The 24,028-nt window shown below is 41.2% G+C and overlaps 1 protein-coding gene across 4 annotated transcripts in view; it reads left to right on the top strand.

The window, feature by feature from the left end:
- Nucleotides 1–24,028, top strand: part of NFATC1 (nuclear factor of activated T cells 1) — a 255,928-nt gene that overhangs the window by 11,731 nt on the left and 220,169 nt on the right. For 3 of the 4 annotated variants that reach the window (XM_089682345.1, XM_089682343.1, XM_089682347.1), the window contains exon 2: nt 21,591–22,674. In XM_089682345.1, coding sequence (XP_089538471.1) covers nt 21,591–22,674 — 1,084 coding nt within the window. Of the gene's footprint in view, nt 1–1,457; nt 1,711–21,590; nt 22,675–24,028 lie in introns of those variants that run through there. The other variant, XM_089682344.1, reaches the window with a different exon arrangement.

The raw sequence follows: 24,028 nt of genomic DNA, 5'->3' as shown, positions 1-24,028 counted from the left end.
CCATTGGCAGCCACTGAGCCAATGCAAAGACAGCCCACAGCTGGTAATTTACCGCTGCTTAGTGAACAGAATTTGACTGATCTCCTACTTTAATCTCGTGAGATTACAGTAACAGCAGTCGTTTTCTAGCTTTCATAGCGTTTGTAGATCGCTTCTCTCTTCATTTGGAGAAGCTATCTACACCGCTTCATAAAAAGGCATTCATTCAGAGAACTCTCTCCTCTGAGAATACCGGAGAACTGAGCAGTGGTCATTTACCGCTGCATGATAAAAGGACACCTATGTAATCTCATAGCATGATTGATCAAAATACAATCGTTTACATGAAAAAATCTTGGTTTTGCTAATCGATGAAAAAACGTTTGATTTTCTGCCCTGGTTGAAAGACGCAAGCCTAGTGCACATTATGAGAAAATCAGTTGACCAATCGTTCGATTTCCCATGAAGGTGCACATCATGATGTAGTCGCCCGGTATTGACTTGTCATAAAATTCTCGGCCGTCAAAGTCAAACGTAGCTACGTACTAGTGTAGTAGAACAGGAAGTGTAGGGTCGTTCTTTGCTTCTGATCATGCCTGGTTTTCTTTTCCTATTCCACTATTTCTGTATGTTTACTGTACACAATAAACAAAAATTGGATGTTGTACAATAAAACGGTTCTAGCTTGTACCCTTAGCTTTTGTCATCCGAAAAGTCGGAATCGCCTGTGGAACGCGCTATAGTAACGATCAGATAATCGACAAATCGTTCCTCGTATGGACGTGTTTGTATGATTGGCATATTGGGGGTACTATTAGGGTACAGGCCTTTGATCGAATTGCTGCAATTTTTATCCAATTGACCTGCGGGTATGGCCACTATTGGATTTAAAGCAACAAAAAAGCCCTGTCAGTTTATATCAAGCTTTACTTCCCATTGTAGCTTCCAACTATCAATGGAAACCTGCCTCCCCATATGATTATACATTAATTATTCCTATCCGGAGACATCGATTGGCAAATTAAGCAATGGATTATTGGGGTGCATGCGTGGTTCCCATTAGTGAAATCCCCCCATCTCTGTCCTGGTGATCAGGGTCACTGAGAGTGAAAGAAAATGCAAAATTTTGAGTTGTCACCAGATCAGGAATAGAGGGATATCTTCCAAGGGGGACACTAGTTCTGGTGACAAGCAGGGACTTCCTGCTTTGGCTATGAAACAGGAAGTGCAGGGGCATCTCCCCATTGGGGCACAGATGGCAAAAAGCTGACAGGGGTTAGAATCCAAAAATAAAAACAAAGTGAGTCCTTGTACAGGGGAGGTGGAAGGGTCGATGATCTGAGAGCTCCCAGGGGGGCAGTTCACTGAGGGATGGTTGATGACAGTGTGTAGAGAGGAGGGGAGAGTATCATGTGTCCGGTATCACACACACACACACACACTGCCACTCACTGGCACACAGGAGGAGCTGGGAAGTGAGGAAGCCTCAGTCACTACTGACACCGAGCAGAGGAGGGGGCGGGGCCACACACAGCCTCAGCAACAGGTCCCCGGCGAGGAGGAGGAGAGCACAGAGCTCACTGACTGACTGACTGCGAGCTTCCCGCACAGCACCCACTGCCTCTCACCAGCCGGGAGACATGAGCGCCCCCGGGGACGAGCCCGAGCTGGACTTCGACTATCTCTTCGAGTACGAGTACAACAAGGGCGCCGAGCTGGACGAGGACAGAGGTAAGTGTGTGCGGGCACGGCGGAGGACGGGAAGGGACTGGGAAACTTGGAAGGCCCCCCCTCGCCCGCTCACTGCACCGACTTTGTGAGGACGAGCGGCCACTGTGAGCGGTGCAGCCCTGACTGACACGGCGCTCTGTTATCATAGTGCAGGCTGGGAGGCGAGGTCACGTGGGCAGGACCGGGGTATGGGGTGGGCGGGACAGGTGCAAAAGGGGTGGGCTGGACAGAGGTATGAGGTGGGCGGGACGGGGGAAAGGGGCGGGCTGGACAGAGGTCTGGAGTGGTCTGTCACACTTTGGGATGATTTGCATTCCCCGCCCACACAGTGGTCACTTGTCATTCAATGCTGCCTGTTAGGGAGAGTGTGTGTAATCACTTATCAGGGAAACTTTATCTTCCTTTTCAGTAATTCATTCTATAGTGGCCATGCAGGCTTTCAGAAATGACTTTCTCCTCCAATACAGGATTGACCTCTTAGATTGTAAGCTCCCAGGATCAGGGCCCTCCTAACCTTCTTGTATTGAACTGTATTGTTGATGTATTGTCTCCCTTATATTGTAAAGCGCTGAGCAAACTGTTGGCGCTATATAAATCCTGTATAATAATAATATATCGCCAACAGTATACGCAGCGCTTTACAATTATATAGGGGGACAGTGCAGTTACAATACAGAGGGAATAGGAGAGCTCCACGAGCAGGGCCCTCCTATTCATTCTGTATTGTATTGTACTGCCACCCCTTTATATACTGTTGGCGCTATATCAATCCTGTATTAACCCCTTGCCCTTCAGAGGATTTACCCTCCTTCCTGACCAGGCCATTTCTTGCGATACGGCGCTTCATTACTTTAACTGACAATTGGGCGGTCATGCAATGCTGTACATAAATGAAATTTATGACCAGGGGCGGACTGACCATTTGGAAACTCGGGCACTGGGTCAGTAGGGGGCCCCATGAGATGCCCCTGGTACCTTTTTCATAGGCTTTTTTGAGTTTGGGCAAGGACACAGGGGCCCCATGATCCCCTATTGCCCGGGGGCCTCATGAGTTGTCAGTCCGCCCCTGTTTATGACCCTTTTTCCCCCACCAAATGGAGTTTTGTTTCAGTGGTATTTAATCACCTCTGCGTTTTTTAAAAATTTTTTGTACTATAAAAAAAAAATTTTAATTTTGAAAAAATAAATATTTTGTACTTTTTGCTATAAAACATCCAATAAAAAAATTCAAAAAATAAAATTTCTTCACGAATTTAGGCCAAAATGTATTCTGCTACATGTCTTTGCTAAAAAAAAAATTCCCAATAAGTGCATATAGAAGTTGGTTTACGTGAAAGTTCTAGAGTCTACAAATAGCAGTATATCTACTGGAATTTTTATTTATTTATTGTTTTATACTTGTAATGACGGCAGTCAGCGACTTATAGCAGGACTGCTGCGGACATTCTGACACTGATGGGGAACTGACTAACGGCCACTAATACGGTGATCAGTGCTAATAAAAGGCATTGACACTGTGCTAATGACACTGGGCAGGAAGGGGTTAATATCTGGGGCGATCAAAGGGTTAACTGTGTGTTGTGTTGTGCTTACACTATGTGCTGTTTTACTAGGGAAACATGCTGCTGTGTATTTCTCTGCTGTGCAGAGAGAGAGAAAGCAGCATGTCCATACTGACAGGAGAGAGATCTGTGTTGTTTACACACAGATCTCTCCCCTCTCAGCTTTAGCAGCGATCACCTAGTGCCAGCTGAGAATTGCCAGCAGGGACCTGGTGATTGACATTCGCTGAAACTAAGGACAGTGCGGGTAGGGCGGCTCACGCCCCCTACCCGGAACTGCAAAATCACGTGTGTGTGTGTGTGTGTGTGTGTGTGTGTGTATATATATATATATATATATATATGATTTTGATATGATTTTGCACAGAGCGGCCACCCTGTAGCAGTAAATCTGCTATAGGGCGGTAGGCAAGTGGTTACATTAATAATGGAGTTTACAATCTAAAGGGAGGAGAAAGACATTTACGAAAGCTTGTATGGCCACTACTGTTGGCGCTGTATAAATCCTGTATAATTAATTCTCGATCAATTTCCCGGTAGGAATAATCGATCTGTAGTTGACAACCCATTCCATCGATCTGACACGCACAGGAAACTGGATTTTGATCAATAGTTGTAAAATATGATCATAAATTATTGATCACACGTCCGGTTGCACCATGTGATCTCATAATCTGTACAATCTAAATAAGATTGGATTTATAATTAAACCATTTCGGTGATGCCGATCAGTGCAAAACAATGGATAATTTTCCATCCTGGCCAATTAACTCAGTTTTATCGAATCTGACCTAAATTGAGTCTATATTTGTAAGGGAAATGATGGCTATTTGATTATTTTACTAGTTCAGTCATTGTGATCACATCGCACATTGATCATATAAAATCAAAGCATGTATGGCTACTATTAGACTGAGGCTACTGAGAGCTGTCTGCAGACTAAAACTGTCAGGTGTCACTTGCTTTTTAGAATTTCTAAACAATTTATTTGATGTATTACATTCTATAGAAATACTGATAATGGGACAAAATCTTCCATTGTAGAGGGGCCCTCTCATTTAAAGTGGAGGTCTACCCAGAAGGGCAAGTTCCACTTTAGGGCTTCCTCCCCCTCCTCTTTATCAAATGGCACTTATTTTTTTTTTGGGGGGGGGGGCGGGGGTACCTGATTTTGACAGGTGCCCACTCCCACTTCCACTCTAACCGCCTAGGCCAGGGAGTAGAAATTGTCCTGGTGTCAGAGGGAGTAAGCAATGCAACGTCTTCAGTGCCCCATCATTGGTGTCAGTGGGAGGAATAGTGTCCCATTGTTAGTGTAAGTGGGAGGAAGGGTGGCCCATCATTTGTGTCAGTAGGAGGAATAGTGCCCCATTGTTGGTGTCAGTAGAAGGAATTATGCTTCTGTTGGTGTTGTCAGTGGGAGGAATCTTTCCTCATCATTGGTGTCAGTGGGGAGAATCTTGCCCCATCATTGGTGTTAGTGGCGGGAATAGTGTTCTGTTGCTAGTGTCAGTGGCAAGAATTATACCCCCATTGTTGGTGTCAGTAGGAAGAATAGTGCTCCAAAGGCTGGATAAAGGCAAACAGAGGGTCACTTCCAGCCCCCAGGCTGCAGCTTGGAGACCAGTGGCCTAGGTGATAAGAAGTGGAAGTTCTTCTCCCCCTTTCCATGTCACTGGTCCCAGAAGACTGTGGGACAATGCAAAGTGCACAGTGAGCACCCGGCTGTGAAGCGGCAAGCTGTCATAGTCAGGTGCCCACACTTGAAAAGCTGGAGCCAGGGACAAAAGACCAAGGGAAAGAGTGTGAGCACATTCCTGGATCCTGGGACAGGTGAGGGTCTGTTTATTAAAAGTCAACAGCTACAATTTTTGTAGCTGCTGACTTTTCGTAAACACAAAAATGACTGGAGCTCCTGTTTAATGTAGGGGTGCAGGGATAAGGTGTAATGCTTACTTTACTCCTGACTCCCTCTATCAATGCAACCAGTCCAGCACTACCACCTTTCTAAGGCAATTCATAGCATGGTCACATGTTCACTTTCTCCATGTACCATGCGGGGTTGATAGCCCTGCACTGTACATGATGAGTGTGAGGGACCGCACACAGCCTGGAGCTTCTGGCAGAAGAGAACAGAGCTGGAACCTGCTGGACCAAGGGACAGGGTAAGTATTACACCTTATTCCTACACCCCTATACTGAACAAGCATTTAACCCCAGCTGTGCAGGGTTGGGGAGGGGGCCAGAGCCCAATGCAAAGGTAGATTTTATTTAATTTTCCTGGAGTTCATCCGTAATGCTGAACTTCGGGCCGATATAACACACACATGTTAAAGTGTTATTAAACCTTAACATTTTAATAGAAATTACAGCAGCTTACCTTTGGACGTACTTTGACTGCTTCCTCTTTAAAAGCCTCCTTTTCTGAAATGATCCAGTCCAAAGATGCTTTTTGTTGATTTTAGTTGGCTCCATTGCCTTGCATGGTCCTATGGAGGCACCCTTTAGTGCACACTCCTGGCAAGCTGATGTTAGTACCCTGCCTCACTGACATGCGCAGGCAGATGGAAAGGACTGAACAGGGCTTGGGATTCTGGGAGATGTCCTTGCGCAGTAGTGAGTATGTGCTCTTCAATTCTTTTAAGTCCTATGTTGTACTGACCAATGCAGATTTAATTAGGGTAAAAACTGTGTGGCTTTAGTAACCTTTAATGAAACTCTGTGTAGTTATTAAAGGATAAATACAGCCAAAGCTCATATGGCTGTAGTTCTGTGGATCACAGGAGTGTAGTTCATTCTGCACTCCATTGACTCGTTTTAAGCTGACAGCAGGCTAAAGTTAGCTGTCGGCTGACATCACTCAGCCTGTCTAGGCTGGGGAATGATCGCGACCATATGGTTGGGATCCACCCAGGAGCCTGGACCGGCACCTGGGTCAGCCTCTCAGCGACCCGGTGAGAGCCTGAGCCAGCCGCTCCAGCCCCCTGCACAGCCCTGCGCTCCAGTGAGCACTGGGGGGGGGGGGGGGGGGGGGGGGCAGAACAGACGGCGATGACAGTCACCACTTTCTGCTCAGAGCGACAGGGAGAAAAGAGCGATCAGTGGTGTCTGATCGCTCAGTTCTCAGCCTTAGGGCAGCAGGGGACAGATGCAGCATCAAATCAATACTGCATCCACCTAGGTAAGTATGATTCATTAAAAAAAAATCCTAAACCTCTCTTTTAATAAGTGAATAATTAACCAATATAGGTACAGGAATCTGACTTGTTATCAGCCTCTTGTAATCCCTTATCTAGCAGCACTCAGACTGCAAGAGGGAGAGGAAGGACTAGAAGTCAATCAGGTGTACAAATATGTGGGCAAGTTATAAGCTGATAGGAGGAGAGAGCAGAATGAGCTGAGGGATGACCTCATCAGTCTTTTCTTTTTTTTTCACTGCCCAGTTAGCAGGCTGGGGGTAGAGAGAGGATTCCCTTCACTGGAAGGACCATGTCACACTAGGGATCATCTTGCAAGCATCAAATTAAAAAAGCAGAGCTGACCAGGTTCCACATGTCACTCCTTTACTGCTCAGATGGATCCAATCACCCTTGCCCGGAGATGGGCTTTAAACTGTACATTCTGCATGTGCCCATTATCACAAGCCTTAGTCCAGGCCCCCTGTTTAGGTCATCCTCTAATGGTGTCTCTTAGGCTGGCCATACATTATACAAGTATCTTCCAATTGTCTGCCCAATTTCCTTTAGATTTACCTTCAACTATGTAGTGCAAGGGCCTGCCTAATTGGATACAACTGAAAGTGTTGTTTAGGTTTGTCCTCCTATTATATGGTTTTTGGTAAATCTAAACCAAAAATCTCCAGATAATTGTATAATGTATGGCCAGCCTTAGTGATGCATGTCCTCAGTAGAATGGGAATAATTGTGGTTGGACATCTCTAAATTGTCTCTGTCTGCTCAGGACATTAAATAAACAAACATGTTGTTTTGCTTCTTTGACTTTGTATAGGATAAACAGGTAAAACAAACATACATGGTCACTGCTTTGTTTGTAGCTGTCAGAAATAACACTGAGATAGGTGAGAAAGCTGGCAGTGTCCTGGGGCCCAATGGAGCCCGTATTCACTCATTTTCTTGTTATTTTATTCATTTACCTTCCTGTGTTGGTCCCTGAGGGTGAGGGTAGCAGATTCAAATTTACCTAATTGTGATTGTCAGTCAATGTGTTATGTTTTACCACTCTTTCAAAAGTTTTCTTTTTTGATTTTGTAATGATATTTGAGGGTTTTTTTTAAAGCTTCAAGGCATGATCTATTTATATAAGAGCAGACTTCTCTCTGCCACCACATGAAATAGCGCACAGTATGTATCTAAGAGATAAACAAATCCTCTTTCTTCCTATTCTGTTTTAGGTATAGAGATGACTGTCAAAGTAATATGTGGTCTTAGCACATATGTTGCAAAAAGATGAATGAATTAATGAACAAATTAATGAATTACAAATATTATTGCTCAGTGAGTCAAATATAGTAATCAGTAGTCTTTGGTACATTAGGAAATGTTGATTTTTAAGGTGACAATACATTTTTCACTGAAAACGTAATCATAGCCAAATACATATGTAATTTGTCATGCCACAAAAATGTAATATATTATTGTATCTGAAAAAAAAATTATACTGTCTAAAAAACACCCCCTAAACATACACCTCAAATCAGACGATAATCACATTCTCCATAGCAAATGGAAGGTCCACTTTTTTGGAAGCTCCTCTATCACCCCAAGATAAATGGCTTTAAATGTCACCCCAACACAAAGGACTGATAATAGTTGTAGTTCATGCATTCACAGGAAACTGTAAATTAATGACACAGCCATGTAGGCGAATCCCCGCACTTTGAACTGTTTTTGAATTGTGACAGCGGGTGCAGGCATAAGATCCTTTGCTCGCTGTCAATGAGGTGGCGATCGAGAGAAATTGCTGCCGGAGCAGGAACATGTTACACCCTAAATACGGATGGAGCATTTAACATGTTCCTAAACAGTGAACTTAACTTTTAAACTATACACAAAAGATGAGGCTCATTTACTAAAGAATTTGCAAATTATTTGAAACTGCTCTTTAATTATCCAGTCATGTGCAAGTGAAACAGGCAAATAGGGATTTTCTTTTCACGTGATTGGATAATTGAAGGGAATCTTCCCACAATTTATTTTAAGAAATCAAATCTTCTTTCTCACAGTATTTAGACCATTAAAAGGCTGGATTCAGATTGTTCTGTGTAGGAGGACTTTTGTTACTGGGATAGGAAGGCACAAACAGAAATAAAAACAATTTAGAATTTCTAATATCCTTCTCTATCCCAGTTTGCTTTTGTCTGTCTGTTGGAGAGATTTCCCATGACTTCCTGTCCTCACAAGAAGTGAGAGGAAATTTTTCCAGAGACGACAAACAAAACCTGGCTAGCTCTAACCCTTCTTCTGTTCTCTACTAAACAAAATAAGATTAAACTTGGGCTTTAAAGATGATCGTATACTAGACCAGGTTAACCCTTTGAAGACCGTAAGATTTTGGAACGCCAAAAGAATCAATTTTTTGTTTTTAAAGTTCGTACACTTCAGTTGCTGTAGCTAAGCCATTTCATGAAATAATTGGCAAAAAGCTAGATCCATTTGTTGATAAGAACTAATATTTTGACTCACACCCCAAAAAAAAAATATTTTAAGATCTAAATCAGATGATACAGGCAATTAAAAACATGGGACAAATACGTCCCTTGGTCCTCAAAGGGTTAACCCTTTGAGGACCAAGGGACGTATTTGTCCCATGTTTTTCGGATGCCTAGCCCAGTCCCCATGACACCAATGGAACAATGACTCGGTGACACATTGTAGTGAACCAGGACGCCGTCCCGCCCCCATCCGCCTCGCCGCCCGGGACCCTGCACGGCTCAGAAGCACTACTTCCGGTGTTATAATTGATAATTTATTATCATTAATAATAATTTTATTATTATTAATGATAATAATAATAATAAAATTTCATTCCACAAAGTGGTATTGTCAATAGAAGAACGTACAGTATTTGCGTGCATAAATAGGCAGACTTGCTAAGCTAAGGCTTCATGCACATGGCCATATGAAAATGCTCCTAATTATGCTGGATCTCTCTGCTAGGAGCTGGTGGAAAAATCCACCTAAAAAAGATCATCTTGGTGTGTAATTGCGTTTAGGTGCATATGGCATTTAGAAGTGCAAGGGCATAAACTTATTCTGCTGGGCTAGAATATTTGTGTTTATGCGATTCTATGCATAAAAAGTGAAAATACGCTTCTCCAGGAATGCAGGTTTGGGGCATTTTATCACACCCTTGTGTGCAATTACATTTAAATGTTTGCGTGCTAAAATGCAGCTGTGTTCAGGGACATAAAAAACCACCAGATGCCTCCAAAAGCAGTGTTTTTCATGCCCATGTGCATGAGACCTAAGATAAAGGTGCTCAGGTTGTCTGAAAACCATTTTCTGTAGTAAGTTTAGAGTCAGACCAACACACTGTAAGGTTATATTCTGTGTTGTGTGCTGGTTCTAAATTCTCAGTGATACTTATAGGTTTGGCCTAGCAGTATCGTCAGCAAGGTTACATAGTTTATTATTTCTGAGTATGAATCCAGATGTAAAAACACAAACGTCACTCCCATGCAATCCTACCATCTCCTCTTACACATGCTATAATCATTTGCTAATGATCTGCCAAGATCGGGGTCTTCCTGCCTAAATGCTCCATCAGCATTATAATCTGCTGTAATCCATACAATTGCAACATAACATAAATTATGTTTTGGGGGTTGTGAATCTGAGAGTTACAAGCTTCCTATTTGGGGAAGGTTATTTTTTCAGGAGCACAGGTCCATGAATTTTCGCTCTTATTGCACCAAATTGCTAGTCTGCATAAATATAAAAATGTTGCTTTTTTTTACAGATTCGTGTATGGAAAAGGTAATCTTTCATGAAGTAAAATTAAAATGCGATCAATGAAAAACTTACCAGCATACAAAGTGATACCCACAAAAAATAGTGAGAATAGGAAACCTTGATTTGACTGTGTCCATGATCAAAGAGAACCATTTACTTCTTGCCCTAGGGCGGGGATTCCTAACCAGTGTACTGTAAATTATTTAGATATTGTGCTAATATAGGTAAAGGGCTGCCTGCTGCTGCCTGTGTCAATGAGCATTGTGCATCCTTTTACAATGCAGACTCTTACAACATAGCCAATGTAATACTTGAATGCAGTACGAAAGGCAAGCATCTACTTGCTCACCTTTGGGTTGGGGGCGGATCAGTCTGTTCAGAAAAGCTAAATAAAGAGAAAGAAGCCCCTCATGTACAATATTTCACTATTATTATTATTACTATACAGGATTTATATAGCGCCAACAGTTTGCTCAGCGCTTTACAATATAATGGGAGACAATACAGCAACAATACAGTTCAATACAAGAGGGATAGGAGGGCCCTGCTCGCTCCTCGGAGCTTACAACTACCACATTATATGGTGCAAAATAAAAATGAGAGGACAGGAGTTAGCATAGAGTATCAAGAAGTTATACCTCTGTACATGACAAAAGAGAAGAGAGGGGCCCCCCTCTCTTCTCTCTCCTTACTTACTATGAGGGTGCTGCCACTGATGCTACTGTCCGTTGTCCACTGCCTTTTGGGAACACTTACAGCCTGTTCCCCCCTCTCTCCCTTCCCTCCTTCCCTTACCAGTTGGACTTTATTGATTAACTTTTTAGATTGGCGGACTTTTTATTAAGATCCATTATACCCCTCCAGTGCCAAATAATTATTGTATTAAATACCTCTGTACATCAGTACCCTAAATTCTACTGGACTTTGGTCAGCCAAGTAGTGCTGTCATAGCTGTACTAAGCATTTTATTTTTAATTTTTTCTTTTTAAAAGGGTATTTTCCATTGGGGGAAAATAATAAAGATAGCACCGGTTTGGTAGAAGTTCAGACTTTACTAGTGTAGAATAAAGAAGCCCATAAAATAGTTGACTGTGTGATGCTATGTGTCATTCCCACTTTTCAAGTCTCTTCATGGTGGGAACCACTACTGCCCTGGAATTTAAAGTGGTTCTAAAGGAAGAAGGTTTTTTTTTACCTTAATGTGTTTTCTACATTAAAGTGATATTAAAGGGTCGGGTTTAAAAAAATATAAAAAATAAGATACATGTCATACTTACCTGCTCTGTGCAATGGTTTTGCACAGAGCAGCCTCAATCCTCCTCTTCTGGGATCCCCTGCTGATGCTCCTGGTCCCTCCCCCCTGCTGAGTGCCCCCAGCTACTTGCTCTGGGGGAACTTGTATGTACTCGCTCCCAAGCCCCTCTTTTTCTGTCTGTACAACACAAAGAGTGCAGTTCAGCCCCAACCACCAATCTCTCCTCACTGGCTCTGATTGACAGCAGGGGGAGCCAATGGCTCTTGCTGCTTTGTCTCAACCAATGAGAAGAGAGAGACACAGGAGAGCCGAGGCTCCTGTGCACTTTGATGGGTCGAGCTCAGGCTTAGGTAAGTGGGAGGAGCAACACGCAGAAGGTTTAACCTTTACAACCACTTTAGGATAAAAAACATTTGTGTGTAGTTCCCCCCCAAACCCATTCTTGATCTAGAGCAGACTCACTTAGTTCACAGTCAGTGAGGAGGAAGCAGAGGGCGGGGCACACAGTGCGGCTCAGGAGCGAGCATGCATGAGTGCCCCATAGCAAGCGGATTGCTATGGGGGCAGTCAGATGGGGAATAGCCAGGAGTGCCAGCGGGGGACCCAAAAAGAGGATGACAAGGCTGCTTTGTGCGAAACTATTGTGCAGTGCAGGTAAGTATGACATTTTAATAAAAGAATCAAGCATTTACAATCACTTTAATTTGAGACTCTAACCCTAAAGGGATAAGTGAATAGGTGAGTCTTTTTCCTTCTTCAGAATTTTGGTCTCCTTTCTGCTGTTGTGTTTTTTCCCTTTACAACTCTTTCTTTTACACTCCCTCTTATTCTTTAAAGCGGAGCACCAGGCTCCCCCCAAAAAATGTAAATACAGCAGTTAACAAATACTGTAGCCGCTGACTTTTAATATAAGGACACTTACCTATCCAGGGATATAGCGATGTCCTCCCCAACCTGATTCTTCAATTGGATTTAGGTCCAAGTGCTGGCATCTTCAGTAAGGGAAGCCAGCAGTGAAGCCTGTTTCATACTGCACATGCGTGAAGTGAGCTGCGCTTTGTGAATGGCCCCACAGTTTTCTGGGACCTGTTAAGTGTCCAAGAAGGCTGCAGAGGAAGGAGGGGGGGGGGGGCAAACTTACAGCTCAGATCACCGCGTTACATCTGACCATAACTGGGAACCTGTTAAACCAGGTACCCACTCCCCCCCCCACCCCCCAGGAAGGAGGAGGGGAGGATATAAACAAACGGAACTTCCCCTTTTGGATGAAGTTCCGCTTTAACTTCAATTCTTCAATCCCTTTATTGTAAGTCACTTTTGAGGACAAATGTTAAAATAGAACTATACGTTTTGATAGAGTAAGGGAGGGTTATAACCCCTGTCAGATATTTTTTTGCCATCTGTGTCCCATTGTAGAGATTTCTCTTCACTTTCTTTCCCATAGCCAAACAGGAAGTGAGAGGAAATCCCTGCAAATTAAGGGAATTCCTTGGGGACCCCAGGTCACCAGAACTAGTGTCTCCATTGGAAGATTTTCCTTTTATTACTTTTCTGGGGCAACGTAAAATGTGGTATTTTCTTTTACTTTCAATTTCAATGATAATGGTAAACAGGACAAATAGAGAGAGTGAATCTCCCTAATGGGGGCACAGACCTCAATAAAAACTGGCAGGGGTTCTATTCCCTTTCCACTTTATCCAAAATTAAAAAAACAATTCTTAGTATTTGCTAGACAATTGGTATCAAAAGAAAATGAGCGGAATTTACCAAGATTGGTAGCTGTCCATGGCAACCATTTTGAAAGCCCAGCTGAACAAGCTAAAGGTTGATTGGTTACTATATGCAGCTGCTCCAGATTTTGTCTGCTCCCCTAAATCTCCTATTCTGGGATACTTGTCTAACCCATACAAATTCTGTAACTGTACGTAGAAAAATGTTTCTGCTGGTTCTGTCTTTGTGAATAATGTGCTATGTTATTCTTGCATTAATAATATAAAAAAGAAAACGACTGAAATTTAAAATATATGCTTTAAGTAATCACAAAATTAAACAGAAATAAAAGTATTGTGAGTATTCAAATTATCCACTACCTTCTCCTTCATTCAATATCAATTATATTCTTTATAACAGAATAATAATAATCATATATGTGATATTGTTTTTTCGTATTTTAATTGGGTATAAGTTTCATAGTGAATTGCAATTGTTTTGATTTCTGTGGAAAAATGTTTTTCGATGACACATGAATGACCATAGCAGGCTGTCATGGGACTAGTTTGGTGGACACATGCACATTGACTGTAAAGTGGAATTTAAAATCAAATCAGCTTAACTGGTTGGGAGCATGTGATCATGTGCATGACTAGACAGGGTATGGCATTGTAAATATTATAAAGACAAAAAATGTGAAATAGGTTATATACAAAATGGATTTCTCACTGACCCCTGTAATTTATTAACAAGACCCAAACCTGTAGGTTTTTTATAAATCTGACAGTTCTTTAAGGGAACCTTTCGACAGTAAATCAGACCCTTTTATCTTCCATGTGAAACCAACATTTGAATCATCCTGATTCTATTGCTGATAAATGAATGTTGATTTAACTCACCAAATGGCATGTGGCTTAGTAGTTGTTCCACAGTGGGATGCTGCCATCTGCCATTAACACCCCTGGCAAGCGGAGGACCGCATGTACTGAATGGAAGGAACTCCTGGCGTATAAGACTTAAAATGCATTTATACAGAGCTGAAACTCTAATTATAGTCTATTTACAGGGCACCAAAATTGCAGCCTCCATCCCTTTGTTATACATGGATGAGAGGACAAAAATACTGCACAGAGCCACAGAGTTGCTAGTTTGTTTGGATGTGTTTGTAATGTCACCCCAGTATATGTAATAAAAAATAAACCATATGATGTCACAGGATGAAAAAGCAAAACAGAGTTAGAAAGGGGCTTAACAAGCGATCCATTCAGCAGTCTGTAATAGGAGACTCGCACAGTGCAGCACAATGGTGTGACTATAATATAATATGGTTCTCCTGTTGGCTAGGTTTAAGTATTATTGATTGTGCTATATATTAGCCGGTCTTACACCGCCTTTACAACTGGCAGCAATTTTGACACTTAGGGCAAAGAATATGAAATCTGTCCATTTTTGTAATGATCACTAAGTACTGGTGACTGATGTAAATTCTAATGCCACCTCATACAGTTCTCCAAATGCCTGTTTTTTGTTTTTTTTTCGTTTCTACGCACAAAATGTTAAAAGACATAATTGTGTGTGTCTCTTATGTGTTAACTCATTCACAACCATCGGCAGCCTTTAGTATCCAACTAGATAACATGCTGCAAGTAAGATTTTTTTTTCCCTTTTTTTACAGTATTGACATTATCCAGCACCTTTTGAAGCTTGTTGAACTGTTAAATACTTGTTTAAGACTACATGAAAACTGCTGTAATATACACAAAGATGTGGAAATACTAAAGGCAAATATAGTGTTTACTTTGCAAGGGAAGTTGCACTTTGCATGGGGATTTTCCCCAAAGTTTAAGCTCTGCTGACTTCCATCATCCAATCATGTTCAAGCAAAAATGCTGTTTTTTTTTTATTTTCTCTGCATAATTGGTTATTCATTTCAAAGAAAAAATTCACTGCATTCACTAAGCTCTGGGGATAACTCCCGTGCAAAGTGAACATTCTATTTTGCCTTTAGTAAATTAACCTCACACATTTTAAGCCCAAATTGAGAGAGGCACACGTTTTATTTTTCATTTTGGATAGAGCAGGGAAGGTTTACGTACTCTTTTAGGTTTATCTTGCTGTGTCCCAAGTGGAGAGGTTACTCTTTACCTAGTTTTATTGTATCTGTTGCACACTTAAATTATTATTATACAAGATTTATATAGCTCCAACAGTTTGCTCAGTGCTTTACAATATAATGGGAGACAATACAGCAACAATACAGTTCAATACAAGAGGGTTAGGAGGGCCCTGCTCCTTGGAGCTTACAACCTAAAAGTGAGGGGCTAGTGGTCTAAAAGGTAATAACTGTGGGGGATGGACTGGTAGGAGGAAGAGAAGATTCCATTATTAGCTGAGGGCAGGATAGGCTTCCCTGAAGAGATAGGTTTTGAGAGATTGGCTAAAAGTGAGCAAAGTAGGCGATAGTCTGATACATTGGGGTAGAGAGTTCCAGAGAATTGGGGAAGCTCTGGAGAAGTCCTGGAGATGAGCATGGGAGGAGACAAGGGAGCTAGAGAGCCAGAGGTCTTGTGAGGATCAGAGAGGACGGTTTGGGTGATATTTGGAGACAAGATTGGTGATGTAATTTGGGGCAGAGTTATAAATGGCTTAATATGTTATTGTTAATGTTTTGAATTTTATCCGTTGGGCAATGGGAAGCCAGTGGAGGGATTGGCAGAGAGAGATGGCAGATATGGAACTGTTGGTAAGGTGGATGAGTCTGGCAGCAGAATTCATGATAGACTGAAGAGGGGATAGCCTGCAATGAGGTAGGCCAATGAGGAGGAAGTTACAATAGTCAAGGCGAGATATAACCAGGGAGTGAATAAGTTGCTTAGTAGTTTCCGAGGTTAAGAACGGGCGTGTCTTGGAGATGTTGCGGAGGTGAATTAGAAGGTGAATTAGAAGTAGAGGTTCACCCAAAACCTAACTAACACCAAACCTACTCACAGCCACATGGTAAAACTAATATATCTAACCCTGTAAAGAAGAAATGGCTATACATACCTTTATGAAGCCAGTCCAGACTCTGTGATGCCTGTAGCTTTATGTGAATAAAGGACAAGATTATCACTATGCCAAGGTGTGCTGAATTACATCCTTCTTTTTCTATACTGGCGAGCCTGTCACTGATGAGAATTTGACAGTGGCAGAATCACTTTGGTAGGCACAGCAAGGAGTAAAAACACCTACCTGCTTGAATGTGGTCCTCCCTTTCTGGCTGTTCAAACGAGACAATGATTCACTTTTAGGCCTCATGCACATTGAGCTCCTCTAAATGTATTTTCTCCTGGAAGGGGAAAAGCTGCTTTTATCAAATGCGGTAAAAAACATGTTTGCACACATTTATGTGTGTTCGCTTGCTTGCCGTTAATGTATTCTGTTTGCCAGAGTTTTAATTTATTCTGTCCATTAGAATGCATAAACTCAAGAACATTCTTAAACTTGTTTAGTATTTACATGCACTTATGCACGCTCATGCTGTTTTCTGCCCAAACACTGCGCTGGTTATGGGGTTTTTTTCAGTCTGTATACACTCTTCTTCTAAAATGCCTATAAATGCCTGTGTGTATGGACACATAGGCTAATATAGAGGTGTGTTTAAAGGGTGAAAAAATAAATGCTGAACACCTGTAAACTGGTATTTTTTTCTGCCTGGTATGCATAAGGCCTTTGGAGCTTTTATTACATCCTGTCATATCACTAAGACAGGATGTTAGAGCAAATTACCTGAGGGGAACACAGACAGCTATGAAATGCTGATAGAATACCCTACCCTTTATCACTCTATACAAAGATAAGAAAGCTTTGTCCACTCTAGTGGAGAACTTTACTTTTTACCAAAAAACCTTATCCCATGATTCACTAGCCTCCTAACTAATTCTAACAATGATCCTCCCTCTGATGTTCACATCCTTTGTGGAGAAATCTGCTCTGTTCATACTAGTGCAATTTCAGATGCAATTAGTCGCACAGATTCGAGTGACAATGGAAATCACATTGTTTTCAATGTTACCCGTTCACATGCATACAGCACAAATGCAATGCGACTTTGGGGAAAGTACACCTGTTACTTTGGTATGATTCCAGCATGATTTCGGCCACATAGAATATGCAAACCACTTCAAAGTATCATCAAAGTAGCATTGGATTGTCCAGATATAATCATAAAGAATCATTACTATAAAATTACAATAGCAGTGTAAAGAAATACTGAGGTGCATTATACAGTGAAGGAAATAAGTATTTGATCCCCTGCTGATTTTGAATGTTTGCCCACTCACAAAGAAATGATCAGTCTAAAAATCAAATGGTAGGTGTATTGTAACACAGAGACAGAATAGCAACAAAAAATTCAAAATAAATGCATATCTAACAAATGATGCACTGATTTGCACTTTCATGAGGGAAATAAGTATTTGATCCCCTTCGCAAAACATGAATTAGTACTTGGTGGCAAATCCCTTGTTGGCAATCACAGACGTCAGACGTTTCCTGTAGTTGACCACCAGGTTTGCACACATCTCAGGAGGGATTTTGGCCCACTCCTCTTGGCATATCCTCTCCAAGACATTAAGGTTTGATGGCTGAGGTTTGGCAACTCGAACTTTCAGCTCCCTCCACGGATTTTCAATCGGATTAAGGTTTGGAGACTGGTTAGGCCACTCCAGGACCTTAATATGCTTCTTCTTGAGCCACTCCTTTGCTGCCTTGGCTGTGTGTTTTGGGTCATTGTCATGTTGGAACACCCATCCACGACCCATTTTCAATGCCCTGGCTGAGGGAAGAAGGTTCTCACCCAAGATTTAACGGTACATTGCCCCGTCCATCGTCCTTTTGATGCAGTTGTCCTGTCCCCTTAGCAGAAAAACACCCCTAAAATAGAATGTTTCCACCACCATGTTTGACAGTTGGGATGATGTTCTTGAGGTCATAGGCAGCATTCCTCCTCCTCCAAACACGGCAAGTTGAGTTGATGCCAAAGAGCTCGATTTTGGTCTCATTTGACCACAACACTTTCAACCAGTCCTCCTATGTATCATTCAGATGTTCAGTGGCAAACTTCAGATGGGCCTGGACATGTGCTTTCTTGAGCAGAGGGACCTTGTGGGCACTGCAGGATTTCAATCCTTGTCAGTGTAGTGAGTTACCAATTGTTTTCTTGGTGACTGTGGTCCCAGCTGCCTGGAGATCATTGACAAGATCCTCACGTGTAGTTCTGGGATGATTCCTCACTGTTCTCATGATCATTGACACTCTACGAGGTGAGATCTTACATGGTGCACCAGACCTAGGTTGATTGACACTTGTTTTGTGTTTCTTCCATTTGCGAATGATTGCACCAACTGTTGTCACCTTCTCACCAAGCTCCTTGGTGATAGTTTGATAGCCCAGTCTAGCCTTGTGTAGGTCTACAATCTTGTCCCTGACATCCTTGGACAGCTCTTCGATCTTTGCCATGGTGGAGAATTTGGAATTGTTTGATTGCTCCTGTGGACAGGTGTCATTTTTACAAGTAACAAAATGAGATTAGCAGCACTCCCTTTAAGAGACTGCTTCTAATCTCAGCTTGTTACCTGTATGAAAGATACCTGGTAGCCAGAAATCCTGCTGAATGATAGGGGATCAAATACGTATTTCCCTCATGAACATGCAAATCAGTGCGTCATTTGTTAGACATGCAATTCTTTTAAATTTTTTGTTGCTATTCTGTCTCTCTGTGTTACAATACACCTACCATTCGATTTTTAGACTGATAATTTCTTTGTGAGTGGGCAAACATTCAAAGTCAGCAGGGGATCAAATATTTAGTTCCTTCCCTGTATACACAAGCTGTTTTGAAAACATGCATGCTTTGTGGGATTTTTGTGGCAAGGGAACAAGACCACTGCAATATGTATATGATGAAAAGAAAGCTTTGGTTACAGCGTAAGCAACATTCTAATGAGCTCCGAGCATTATATTTTACTGGGGTGCTTTTGAGTCATCAGGCCAATACAGTGATGATTGTGTTTATCAGCCACAAATGTGAACTTTAATGTCCTAGTTAATTAAACAATGCTACATTTGTATGCATGGGTGGTAAAAGACGAAAGTTTGTAGGCTGTGCTGTATAATGTGGTTTATTTTACCTGTAAACTGCGTAAAATAGCTGTGATTAGTGATTTCTTAAGAGCTCAATATTTTTCCATGTAGAAAAAAAACTTGAAATATAGCATAATCAACATCCCATTTTATCTGGCACATGTTATTTCCATCAAAATCTGTTTTTGAGTGTACTTTGATAGGCTATATGTAAAATTGCATACTGTTTCCTGCTCATTTGTCTGGCTATAGCTATACTAGACATCACATGCGTGGGTAGTGGATAGACAGATCTGAACAGATAAGATGAAGTGAATGCTACAAGGAAATGTGAAAAGCTGGAGAGCCTATTACAAACATACGAACACATATGGATAACAGACAAATCTGGGTATACCACATACATGACTGCACAGTAGAGGCCCACAAAAAGTTTATCATTTCTTATGAGCTGAAAACCAGTGATGGGATAAGTGACCCACATGGATGTTTTACTTTTATTTAAGAATCTGAAAAGTAGTTGTGAATCTAACAAATTGAGATCTGTGATCATTATGGTTGTCTTGGGCAACACATACAGCACTTTTCCTCCAGTTTGTATATGTTGGGTATAAAACAGCTTAAAAGCTACAAACTATATGTTCCCTCTAATTTTTCACTTTAGTCTCAGATACCCACCCAAGTGCAAAGGAAATAAAAAAGCACTGGAAACTTTTCTTAGATCTGTTTGGATATTTCAATGAATGGGGGTTGGTGTGAACTTTATTTCTTACATATTAGCCCCGATCAAGTATCACAAATCTGCATTGGGAGTTATCAGTGGCCAACCTGTTTAATTTTTGTATGTGCTAAAGCAAAGCTAAACTGTACTATACTTACCTCTTCTTCAACATTCTGACAACCCCTTGCCTGCGCTGACATCTTCTACCCAACTTCTGTCAAGTGCCGGACTGTGGCCATCTTCATTGGCCGGTGTAGGATGATGTCACTCCTGTGCATGCGCAGAAATGCAGTTATTCTGGCACACAGGCACTGTGCCAGAATGTAAACTGTGCTGCACTTGTGTAGCTCAGTGTACATTCAGAAGAAGACCACAGGCAGGTAGGTTTATTTTATTACAGAAGAGAGGCAGCCAAGAAAACTCTGTATTTGTGCCTATCTGAAACAAGTTTCACCTTGCTGTGTGGCAGAAGAACTCTGTGCTAGTGAAGATACTAGCAGGATTTTCTAACCTGCATTCTTGCTTTGTTCCCTATGAATGCTTGTTAAGGAATGTTGTCCCCTGCCCCATAGACATTGGACAATAACCCAATGTGAAGCTAGAGACAAGTAATATAGCGAGCGCTTACTGTGATAAAGATATAATAAAAAAAATATAATAAAAAAAGAGCTCCTAGAACACCAAAAAGGCAACCAACATAACCTTCCAACATAACCATAACCTTTGTCTATATAATAACCCAATGTGCCCACAAAAGGCTGGGCCACAAGCCTGTCATCTAATCTAGTGTTGATTCTTATAATTTTACCAACCTCCAATAGAGCTGTGGAATTAATAACCAGCAAAGCATAATATGCCATGTATTTAGCTGAAGTACAGTATATTATATTTTTAGCTGCATACTTTGGTTTGCTCTACTACAGGAAATACTTGCAGCATTCTCCTTTTTGTTCTTTTTTATTGTTAAATAATAGTAAGTGCTCAGAGACATAATTGTAGAATTGTTATGTTTTAGTTTGTATTTTGTGATAAATTTAGTAAAATTAGAATTCTCTCTATGGCAGAGTAGACTGAAAGTGCTAATACAATTAATGTTAATAGGTTTGAATGATGGGAGTTGGCAGTATAATTAGCAGGTTTGTGCAGCTCCTACATCAGTGGTGGGTTAACACAATAGAAGGGCATGTGCAGAAATTACAGTTAGGTCCCTTCCTACACATTATTAAAAGTATTAATGCAGGTACATTGCCCACCACCCACTCGAGACCTTAGCAGAGGTGCATTTGTCATTAGTTTCTCCCCATTTAATTTCTCAACCAGCAAAATCCTACAATTAATAAAAAGATCATAAGTAAATCCTTTTTTTTTTTTTTTTGTCCACCAGTCATCTATGCAAGCCAACAATTAGTTCAACTATTATGGTATTTCAGTACTTATTTTCTGAAACATGTCTATTTATTTTACCTTCAGATTAAATACACGCATATCATTAGGTTTCTGTTTAACTAATCTGGGCATCTCTCATCACTTTTTTCCAGAACACTATAACTATGCATCTTCCAATATAAGTGCCAGCCTGTCACTGAGTGTGATGAATCCTTCATTACCAACTTCATGCCATGGTCTTCAATCATCCAACCCAGTCATTTCCATTATTCCATCAGCAAGCCATTCATCGGGATATGGAGGCAATCTTGAGACTGAAACCTCGGGATACTACTTATCTCCAAATGTAAGACCTAATGGAGCACCATTAGAGAGCCCTAGAATTGAAATCACTTCATGTTTAGGGATGCATAGTAGCAATAACCAGTTCTTTCATGAAGGAGATGTGGAAGAATCGATCCCTAATGTTAAGCGAGCACATTCAACTGCAACGCTGACCTTGCCAAATGTTGACAACTATCGAGATCCATCTTGCTTGAGTCCAGCAAGCAGTTTGTCTTCCAGAAGCTGCAATTCTGAAGCTTCCTCTTTTGAATCAAATTACTCTTATCCATATACTTCCCCTCAGACCTCTCCATGGCAGTCACCGTGTGTCTCTCCCAAAACCACTGACCCAGAAGAAGGCTATCAGAGAAGCATGGTCACCTGTAATTTGCTGAACTCTCCCAGGCATTCCCCATCCACTTCTCCCAGGACGAGTATTTCAGAAGAAAATTGGCTTGCAGCTCCAAACTCACGCCCAACATCTCCATGCAACAAAAGAAAATACAGCATTAATGGCAGACAGACTTCTTACTCACCTCATCACTCTCCAACTCCATCTCCTCACAATTCTCCCAGAGTTAGTGTCACTGATGAGACCTGGTTGGGAAACACTCACCAGTATACAAGTTCTGCAATTGTGGCAGCAATTAATGCTCTCACCACTGACCCAATAGACATGAATGATGACATTCCATCTAAAGCCAGAAAAACAGACTACAGTATACCTCTAAAAACAGAGCCCATTTGTGATGAACATGGCACAATGTCACCATCTGCTGACTTGTCACCAGAAGACTATTCCGGATTCCATCACATCAGGAAAGGCAATTACTGTGATCAGTATCTGTCAGTTCCACAGCATTCTTATCAATGGGCCAAACCAAAGAACATATCCCCTACATCCTATTTGAGGTAAGACAATAGATTAGCATTTGCAATTAATAAAAATGTATATTCATTTATTCATTTACAAACATGAGTTGTGCCAGGGTTCAGGAAACATGGATATATAGTAAAGAGAAAAATGTAGTGCACACAATGCTTTGCTAAAAGACTTGACAAATCTCAAAGGCTATTTACTAGTGGGACTAAGAGTTTTCATCTGGTATCCACTCAGTTTTGAGCCTTTCTATTGAAACCATACTATCTGTGATTCCTAAAACGTGGCTGCTAGCCTCTGGTTTGGGCTGGCTCTCTCATGAATTGTTCTTTATTTGTCTTCCCTTGCTTTACTGGTTTGTTATGGAGGTACAAGTCTCTGTATTCTTGTCCATATAGGTTTACATTCACCAAAAGGTTTTTTCAAGGATATAGTGGGATTGATTTACTAAAAGCTACAGAGTGAAAAATCTGGTGCAGCTGTGTATGGTAGCCAATCAGTTTCTAACTTCAGCTTGCTTAATTCATTTTTGAGAATAAAACCTGGAAGCTGATTGGTTGCTATGCAGAGCTGCACCAGATTTTGCACTCTCCAGTTTTAGTAAATCAACCCCAATATGTTTTGATTTTGAGTGATCTTATACACTTTACATCTGCCAAAATCTAGTCCTCACACACGGTTGTATACTCAGAACTATGTGGGTTAACGACTGCCCCTAGTAAAGAAGATTACTTAATTGTAGATGATTAGGGAATTCTACTGTAATTATCTACTGGGAGAACTTGAGACAATAGCTGAGAAACCCAGTTAGAAATGTATTCTCTTCTAGGTTTGGTTCCTGTTCATTTCTTATATTTGAATGATAGTTGTACAAACACTTCATGGCCTGTATATTACAGTATAAAGAGCACCATCCATAAATTACCACATATTGAAGCAGAACAGAGAACAGTAATAATAATAATGTGCACACTGTTGTAATTCATGGTAACCATTCAGATTTAACTGAAGTCAGATCAGTGAAAATATTAATGCCAGTGTATTGAAGCAGGTTATTAAATTTTGTGTATCACTTTTTTGCCTATTAGATATGCTATAATGCAATTTTAATTAAACCAGTTAAAGCAGAGCTAAACCTATCGATTTAACTGTTTACCAAAACAATTACATTCAAGGCATGCTGTGAATGATAAATGTCACGGTTGCTTGTGCTCAACTGAACTGTTAAGCCATCAAATGGCTGGTGTCCCAAAAGATCACACGTGTAGCACCATGGCAAATACAGATCAAACAGAGGCTAAGATGGCAGCTTCCTTTGCTTTAAAAGTTGGGAGGATTTAGTTCCACTTTAAAGTTAAAGTTAAAGAGTGTGTATAGCTGAAACCT

This window comes from Staurois parvus, unplaced genomic scaffold (assembly GCF_062004578.1).
Source record: "Staurois parvus isolate SC_StPar_1 unplaced genomic scaffold, SC_StPar_1.0 ptg000287l, whole genome shotgun sequence".
NCBI lineage: Eukaryota > Metazoa > Chordata > Amphibia > Anura > Ranidae > Staurois > Staurois parvus.
Note: the sequence above shows the minus strand (reverse complement) of the source record. Positions and strands in the feature narration are given on the sequence as shown.